General features: G+C 33.6%; 1 protein-coding gene and 1 long non-coding RNA gene across 4 annotated transcripts; one reads left to right on the top strand and one right to left on the bottom strand.

The window, feature by feature from the left end:
* Nucleotides 1-642: 642 nt before the first annotated feature.
* LOC130946263 (cyclin-D3-3-like) lies at nucleotides 643-2,357 on the bottom strand. 2 transcript variants are annotated; one of them, XM_057874936.1, is made up of 4 exons: nucleotides 2,320-2,357; nucleotides 1,743-2,195; nucleotides 1,483-1,678; nucleotides 643-1,411 (listed from the first exon to the last, which is right to left on the bottom strand). In XM_057874936.1, the coding sequence occupies exons 2-4, from the start codon at nucleotides 2,148-2,150 to the stop codon at nucleotides 1,035-1,037; spliced, it is 981 nt and encodes a 326-aa protein (XP_057730919.1). In that variant the 5' UTR covers nucleotides 2,151-2,195; nucleotides 2,320-2,357; the 3' UTR covers nucleotides 643-1,034. The 2 variants fall into 2 exon arrangements, with proteins under 2 accessions (XP_057730919.1, XP_057730918.1); XM_057874935.1 differs by lacking the exon at nucleotides 2,320-2,357 and having other exon boundaries at nucleotides 1,743-2,224.
* A 5,993-nt stretch (nucleotides 2,358-8,350) lies between these two features.
* Nucleotides 8,351-9,207, top strand: LOC130946654 (uncharacterized). Of its 2 annotated transcripts, XR_009072327.1 has the most exons (3): nucleotides 8,351-8,368; nucleotides 8,520-8,701; nucleotides 8,772-9,207. It is a non-coding gene; the product is annotated as an uncharacterized LOC130946654 (long non-coding RNA). The 2 variants fall into 2 exon arrangements; XR_009072326.1 differs by lacking the exon at nucleotides 8,351-8,368 and having other exon boundaries at nucleotides 8,386-8,701.

The raw sequence follows: 9,207 nt of genomic DNA on the forward strand, positions 1-9,207 counted from the left end.
ATAATTTGCTAACAGAATATTACTAGATTTCATTAGTTATTGGGATGTAAATTTATCATAGTTTTTGTTGTTGTAAACAGTTGTAGGATCGGATGAGATCTCTTGTTGCTGAGGAAAACTGGTTGATGTGGTGTCATTGACTCGACTCTGTTTGATTGAGATGAGATGGCTGTACAAACTTTGTGATGCTTCCGAGAAAAAAGATGGAAACGAATTTTGCACTTTAAGCTCAAAGCCATTGACATATCACCCAACAAAACCTTTCTTTTTAAGAGCTTGTGAAAGCAAAAGATTATTGACACTGCTACCCTCTCCTTATTAATTCCTTTTCTTTATTTGCTTGTCACTTGTCATAGCCAGAAAATTAAATTATTGCTAATTGACCCTTTTCTTTTGAAAGTTTGGATAAAGAAATGCCAGTCCAATCTTATGATAATGATGTTTAACCTCACTGAAAGGCCCTTCTCTGTGTGAAGTTGATTTGATAGATTTTCAACAAGAATGGTTCATATGTTACATTATTTTGAAAATATTGTAAGATCGCAAGTAATCACCATTCACCAGGATACTCAAATTCAATTGAAAGAGAGAAAGTAAGAAAAATATTTGGATACTGGAGATACAGAAAAGGATGGTATTACAGCTGGATTGTTCATTGTATGGTTACTTTTTGCCATAATTGCAATACAAACACCAATTTAACGAGGTCAACACCTCAATAAATAACCCTTCCTACTTTCGTTACTTAATATGTAAGTGTGGCCGACAACATGTTTCTCCCATCACATGCAAAACAAAAATTCATTCCCATGCTTCCTCTCTTTCTATTTTTTCATAACATAATACGTGTTCAATTGAAGTTTCATATTGAGAACGATAATTAGTGAAATACATACACTTTTGTTATAGTTAATTAGTCAATTAATGTGCTTGTGAATTGGTCAAGTAATTCAAGAATCCCCTTAGAAAGATGGTACGTGGTTAATTATTACTACAGCAAGTAATTATATAGAAGAAGAGTAATTAAAGAAGTGCTAAATGAAATGGGATGAGTTGGGAGGGTTTAGTAGAGTCCTATTCTTCTTAGGTTCCGGTGAGGATGAGAGGGAAGAAACATTGTTGTTATTATTATTATTATTATTAGGAAGTAGTAGAGGCCATGAATCATTGGAGCTATCATCAGAGGCAGAGGTAAACGACACATCCATGACGCCGTTTGGACTATCTGGAACCCATCCAAACTTGCGTTTCTTGTTCCCCTGTTCCCATATCAGCTTCAAGCATTCATCCACCTTCTCTTTCTTCGTTCCAAGAATGCGTACCACCTGGTTTCGCTGCTCCACGCTATTCAACACGTGCATCATTGTGGCAGTTGCCACCACAGAAGGAAGGTAACTCATGAACCTGCTATCTGCATAGAAATTAATTAATTCAAGATTATATTCATCAGCACATGAGTAGTAATTAGTAATTAGTAATTACCTGGAAGGGTAGATAGAAGAAGGGATTGGGATCTGGTGAGGAAGTCGTTGGAGTTGAATAATCCAAGTCTTCGTGTGATATAGTCGAGAAAAGAGAGAGGAGTGACGGGATTCATCTTCCATCGGAGAGTTGAAAGCACCAAAATCTCCATCCTTTTGATGGTTTTGGCTTCGAACACGTATCTGCAATCCTCCACCTACACACATAATAACCGTTAAGAAGAATAATTGATGAGCATTGCAAGAAGGGAGAAAACATACTTGGAGGTCTAGTAAGTGGGGGAGATGAGTCTCTTCAAGCTTGGCAGCGAGTGAGAGAGAAGCGACGGCAGCCAGCTGAGTCATCCATGGCTTATTGAGATTGTTAATGGAGGAGAAAGTGAAGAGGAACCTGTGAAGGTAGTTGGCGGCAAGAAGAGAAGTGAGAGGAGAGAAGGAGTAATGTGAGCTGACTTTGAGTATCCACTCCACCGCCTCTCTGCGAGCACACTCCAATTGGAAGCAGAGAGGGGTGTGTGTTGTGTGTTGTTCTTCCCTGGCCAGCATCCACGCAAGCTCCTCATCATCCCAAAACATGTCCCCTTCTACCAACCCGGAACCCTCATCTTGTTCTAATTCATCCTCTTCCTCTGAGCAGTATAGAGCGTCTTGGAGATGGTAGGGAGCCATGAAGGGACTATGATATGATGTGATTTTTTCTAACCCCCTTAAAACCTGAAACAAGGGAATTATGGGTCATGCACCACAATTACTCAACACGTGACAATTGTACCCTACCATATTCTTTTTATACAATGTTTAGCCCCACACCCCTACACTCACTAATACTTGACATTACCACTGTAATTATTTAATTAAAGTGCTGCCCAACAGGGTGAAAATAACTTGTCTGAATCTCTTTCTCTCTTTGGCAAAGCCTCCATCCACCTTTCACAAATCCCTCTCTCTACTCCTGCATGCACCATCCCATTACGCCATTACGTTTCTGTTTTCGAACAACGCAAAATACTTTAATTTCTTTACAATAATCTAGCTTTTTAATAATTCATCATCTCATTATTATTATAAGAGATCAAATATGTGAAATCGTGAATCTCAACTCACTCCATGAGTTAAATAATTCATTTTCCATGCGTTATGTTTGTGCATCAAGCTGTTGGACTTTAACTACGTAACAAAACTGAACTACTCGGACTCATCATTCATGAATGAAACCACGGTTGGGAATGGGGAAGAGTTGTAAAGATCGATGCTACCGATTCCAAGATAAACAAACAGGGAAATTTTGTATTGTAGTGATAAAAAAAGACTTCATCTTAAAATACATGCTCTACTAGTTAATAACGAACTTCGATAGTTCAACATCAGTTCATTATTTCTTTATTCGAACCCAACTCAGTATCTTTCTTTATTAAATCCGTATTATGAACTGGACATCTCATATTAAAAATACAACTAGAAAAAGATGGGATAAGTCATGTTTATGTACATACAGAGGATATTTAATATTTAAATATTGGCATGAAAAAGAATATAAATGAAATAATTAATAATTAAATCCCTTTCTTGCTCTCAAACACTCATATTTCACCAAGTATATACAACGAACCAATAATACTCGGTCCCAAAATTAAAGTGACTTAGAATTTAAGAAATCGTTCGTCCACCATAAAGCTTGCTATATATTTGGGCATGTCATTATTTAATTTGAATAACTCAACGACAATTACACTGACAAGTATATACATCAGTTATTAAATGTTTCCTTGAGATATATACCTATCTAAACGTACGCTACATATTAATTAGGTGTAGCCCCACTTTTTTTTTTAAACAAAATAAAGTGAAGAGCAATAAAGCATTCGTTTAGCAATTATCACTCTCCCTCAACAAATATGCTTGTTGATATTATTAGAAGAATTTGTATTTTCATTCTTAAAAAAAGTCTAACATACCAATGCATGATTGTTTCGAATTGGGATTAGATTGTATAAACGATTTTGTTTGGACTAATAAGATGCATAGAAGAAGAAGGAAGTTTTGATAAAGAAGTTCATCCGCATGCAAGGATATTGAATGTGGCTAGTCCACTAACCATTAGTGACGCTGAAGTCCAAAGAAGATTTTAGAAAGAGACGTAAATACATGCATACTCAACGGAGAGATAGAAGACATGTTATGTTGGTTTCATTTGTGGGCATCATTTCTTGTGCTTGGAAGACCGAAAACGTGTATCGTAGTGTGGCAAATATGGAAGCATACGCTTTCCATTGTAATATACTACTAATATATATATAACACAGCTAGCACAAGGACAATTAATCAGTTCTTCGATCTTTTTATCGTACGATAAAGATATGTCTCTGAAATCTGCAATCTGCAATCGCCCCCATTACAATAAATATGGTTGCTAGCAGAAAAAAGCCTGAAGCATATCTGCGATAGAAATATAGAGACTACTAAACACTATATAGAGCACGTTTTATGAGTTTCTCAAGAATTTTCCTTCTTAATAACTAGTCACGTCATTATGCAACAGAAGTGTTAGAGCTTTATTGGGTGCAAAATCACATTAGTAATGTTTATAGTCTGTTAACTAATTAAACTGAGACATACCCGCCTAATCGGAGCTAATTTTTTCTGCGACCATATGAGTAGTTGCTTTCTTCTTTTTCTTTTCGTTTCTTTTATTTGGATATTTGTTTTCACAATTTTATTATCTTCTTTAAAGGCTCAATATCCGAGGAAACAAGTTTGGTGGAGATGAAGGGTGATAAAGAGAAAGAGAGAGAGAAAAAGAGGAGATAGTATGGCATTGTACATGCATGGTGGAAGCCATAGTCATGGGTTCCAAAGATTAGGTTTGTCAAGGAATATGAATTGTTTTCTGGACAACATTTATTTTTGATATATATTAAAATTAATTATTGGTATAAAATAATATTTTTAATTTTACAATTACATAACATAATACAAAATGTAGAATCTACTTCGTGTTTTAGATAAATTAGATATAAATTTATTAAGTACCATCGAATTTTTTAAGTTAATAACTAGTAAATTTATTTGTATAAATATGTGAAAGAAAATGGATTTTTTTTTTTACTATAATCCTAAACACTATTAAATCTTTCTTAATATTCTTTATATAATATTATGATTTTTCATATGAGAAAGATCATGAATATATGATGATGATTTTTTTTTATGTATATATAATATGATGATTTTTCTTATGAGTTTTTTAGTTTTTTTTTTTTTGTTCTTTTTATACTTTCTCCACAAAGTAGTGTCTGATTTCTAAGACAAAAACAGCAACTCCCACTTCATACTAGTCAAAGTCAGACAAACCCACTCTCGCTCAAACACCAGAAAGTGGCTGATTTCTTTGCATTTCAATCGCTGTGCAGAATACATAAATAAATAAAAGCAGGATCCTTTATTGGGACTCAAATCCTTTACTTTGTACAGGTCTTAGTACCATGTAGCTGCGCTACGTTGATGGGTATATCCGTCAGGATCATAACCCTGTATTGGAAATGGAACGTATGCGTATATCGTAGTGCTCATGAATCATGATGAACGTAACTCTTGTATTCAATTGTCTATAATTAATTAAGGAAGGGCAATGTTAAGTAATCAATGATTTTTTTGAATAATATGAACAATTATCAATTAAATAAAAATACATTATACTTTTAAATTATTCACCTAAATTTTAATATTAGAATAACGATCTACACATCTAATAAAATAAATATCCAATACATTCATTGTTCACATTATTTAATATTTTCATTGTTTATTTATACTTTTTCTTAAGGAAAAATACATGTACTCACTTTAATTAATTACAGAAATATAAATATTTTAAAACTACATTCATCTTAATATTATAAATTAAAAAAATTATTATGCCTTCTCTAACAAAAACTGAAACATGATATTTCATGATCGTGTCAAATTGTTAAAAATGTTTTTTTTTTTATAAGTAACGGGTGCAGATTCTAAAGAAACAAAAAATATTAGACTACTATCAATCTTTTAAATTTAACATCACTTGCATCAACAAAAAGGTAATAAAACAAGCATAGATAAAATTGCTCGAAGAACTTAATTCCAACAACTTCTCTTTGACCCAGCTTAACGAAAACATCCATACAGAAATTGACTTTTCTATAGATATGTTTTATTTTTACATTATCCATCTTTGCCAAAAACTCCTTGATCGACCAGACGAGAGAAGAGTTACCATGGCTCTCTGAAGACGCCTTTTGAACCAGTGTTACAGCACATCTAGAGTCTGATTTCATCACTAATTTCGTGATCCTTAACTCAGAAACTAGCTTAATCCCAACATAAAACCCCATTGTTCAGCCATGGTTATGGTACAGGTTTCGATGTTTATAGTGAAACCAACAATCATGCGTCCAGCCCAATCCCTAATAATACTCCCGCAAATTCCTCTGCTACTAGAATGAATGACTGACCCATCTACATTCAATTTAGTCCAACCCCCAATTTGGTGCCTCCAATCCGACAAGCTCCTCTCTGATAAGATTTAGTAAGTTATTACTATGCTTTGTTATTCTCAAAGTAATGCTATGTTTTTCTGTAATTTTTCTTATCATTTGGTGAAGTTGATTGTTTGGCAAAGTCTCGTCCCTGAAAATGAAATCATTACGATACTTTCAGGTTATGTTGCACACTGTGATGAAGATGATGGGCCACGGAGTCTCATACTGCTTTCGAGAGACCAAGAAAAGATTAGTACTAAGTCATTCCTGAAAGGATTGGGAGAAAAATTTTTTCTGTGCATCTCTGTTTGCTATGCTAATCCATGCCATACGGATGCAGGGACAATCGCGTAACGCGTGGAGCAAAGTCTCTTCCTCTCCGCAGCATCTTGGGTAGTCGCTATTGTCTATGAGGTTTCTGCTCTTTCTTCTATTGTTGGTAAGCAAAGCTTCATGGGTAAGGAGCCAACAGAAGGTTTTCAAACGTTGAGGTAAGTTATTTTTCCAAAGCAATTTGTATAACCTGTTATTATTCTCCTTGTTATTGAAAAGAGCTTCATAGGTTGATTTAATTGTAAACCTGCCATCTGCTATTGGAAGCCACCCCACAGTGTCTACTTTAATGTTAGGATTGGAGAATTTTAAAATTCGAGTGTCCTCTAGAACATCCTTAGGTAAAACCTGACTAATTTGTGTCCAATTCCAAATATTCTGAGAACTAATATAACTGCACAACCTTTCTCCAAGTGTTTCTTCATCGAAGTTAATGGTAGTTAAGTCTCTTAATTTGTGAATTCCTGGGATCCGATGGTCTTCCCAAAAAGAAATACTTTTTCCGTCACCTATTCTCCAAATTAGATTCCCTCAGACCTTTATTATTCCAATCTAAGCGTTTGAGTAGCTGGTCTTCTTATGGACTTTGTGCTGTCTCCTCCCACATATTTTATTCTCATCACCTAAATCCATAGAAAATTTCTTTTCACTACAAGAAAATGGAGCATTTGTAACAAAAAATTTGTATCAAATTTAAAATTGTTACAAATTATGATTTTTTTGTAACAATAATTGTTTATTGTTACAAAATAAGAATATTTTGTAACAACAAAAAAATTTGTTACAAAATATTTCAATATTTTGTAACAACGTAAGTTTTTTTGTTACAAATTATGTTGACTTTCGTATCGAATTGTTATTTTGTTGCAAAATATTATAATGTTTTGTAACAAATGATTATATTGTTGCAAAAATTCAAAATATTTTGTAACAAAATATCTATTTGTTTCAAAAGTTCTAAATATTTTGTAATAAAAAATTAATTTGTCACAAAATACAATATTTTTGTAACAAGTTATTTATTTGTCACAAAATTTATAGATTTTTTGTAACTAATAAAAATTTTTGTTCCAACATATTAAATGTAAGACTTCAGCGAATTTTTGAAAATTAACATAATGAGTTATTTATGATTTATTATATTTATTTAATATTTTATATTCAAAGATTTATTTTACTAAAAATATTTAAATCAAATTAATAATATTTTCAGTTTAAAATTATTTTAAAAATTAAATAATAAGTTATTTATAATTTATTATATTTATTTAAAATAAATTTTTAGAAATTTTTATATTAAACAAAGTGTTTTTTTATTTAAAGTTTTAGTAATTGAAAAAAATATAAAAATTTTATATGATTTGATTTAAATATTTAAAAATTTTTAATTCAATATTTTAAGTTTTACAAATAAAAAAATTAATTTAATTATCTTCAATTTTATTTTAATTAGTATTTATTTAAAAATAATTTATAAATTTATAATTAAATAATATCTTTATATAATTATTATTAAATTAAAATTAAATTTTAATTATTATATTATCATTATTTTTGTTAAAAATATTTAAATTACCCAAACTCTAACCCTAATACAACCCACACTCACCCCACCCCCTAAACCTAGTAGCCGCCAGCCCTCTCCCTTCCCAAAGCACTCACCCAGCGCCCAGCGGAAAAGAAAAGAAAGTAAGAGCAAGGGAAAATAGAAATAGGGGAAAGAGAAAGAAGAGAAGGAGAGGGGGAAGGAGGGGAGGATGGCGCCGGCGGGCATCACTGCCGCCGCGCCGTCGTGTCACATCCAGAGGAGAGAGGGCGCCGTTGAGGAAGGGCCAAGGAGATAGAGAGCGTTGCACCTTCCACGAGTGAGCTGTTGGAGTCGTCGTCGTCGCGCCCAACCACCATCGTCACCGTTCAAGCCGCCGGACTGCCGCATGCAAGGAGCTTTCCGTTTCGCCGCCGCCGTTACTGATAGCTCCTTGGCGTCGCAGCCGCTTCTCCTCATCTCTGTCGCATTTTGAAATAACGAATTTCAGAGTAAGTTCCGATTGGTCCTCTCCAATATCCAGTCCCTGATGTGTTTCTGTTTTAACCGAATTTATTAGAAAGAGAAGAAAATTTCATTGTTATGTTGGTATCCTCTCTCTTGTGCGGTTAACGGTAGCTGTATTAACTTTGTGCATGCCAGGTGTTTGTGCAATGGCTTCTAACAGTGATGACAAGGAAGCAGCACCAAAGAAGACCTCATTCTGCCAGAGGAACAAGTCTCGGAATGGAAGCTTCGTCTCTACTCTTCGAAATCACTTCCATGAATTTATCCATGCTCCCATGGATCAAAACAAGACATGCTTGGCAGACACTTTTCAAAAGGTAAACATTTTCAGATAGGAATCATTTCTACAAAATTTTGCTGTTTCAACTTGTATCTTATGTGAAACAGATGATGAATGCATCAAAGAATTTCAGAAAGGATGGTGACAGCCAAAAATGAACCCTTCCATCATCTAACAGGAGTTAGATGACTTTCTACTTTCTTCAATCATCACCAGATCCATTCTCTACTAAAAACGTTTCTGTTCTGTGAGTAATTGCTGCCTTAGAACGCTTGAATTTTATTGGACTGTTGTAAATTTGTAATATAGTTGCTTCTTGTTGCTTTTACGTGTTGAGTAATTAGTACCACTTTTGTTGTTTATTTCATGGACTTCCCCAGTCTCTTCAAGATTGTCATTAATGTTACTCTTTGAATGCTTAATACTGTAGTCACTAGTCAAATTAAGCATGGACCTTGTGGAATTTCAGCCTTTTATGTATAATTAGCCTGACATTAGATTCTAGTAATTCATCAAAATACGAATGAAGTTACTTATGTGAAA

This window comes from Arachis stenosperma, chromosome 8, assembly GCF_014773155.1.
Source record: "Arachis stenosperma cultivar V10309 chromosome 8, arast.V10309.gnm1.PFL2, whole genome shotgun sequence".
Lineage (NCBI taxonomy): Eukaryota > Viridiplantae > Streptophyta > Magnoliopsida > Fabales > Fabaceae > Arachis > Arachis stenosperma.

Coding starts and splice junctions, on each gene's coding strand:
- LOC130946263 (XM_057874936.1), bottom strand. CDS start 2,150: ATGGCTCCCTACCATCTCCAAGACGCTCTATACTGCTCAGAGGAAGAG. Junction 1,679..1,742: donor CCCACTTACTAGACCTCCAA/GTATGTTTTCTC, acceptor TTATGTGTGTAG/GTGGAGGATTGCAGATACGT. Junction 1,412..1,482: donor TCTTCTATCTACCCTTCCAG/GTAATTACTAAT, acceptor ATTTCTATGCAG/ATAGCAGGTTCATGAGTTAC.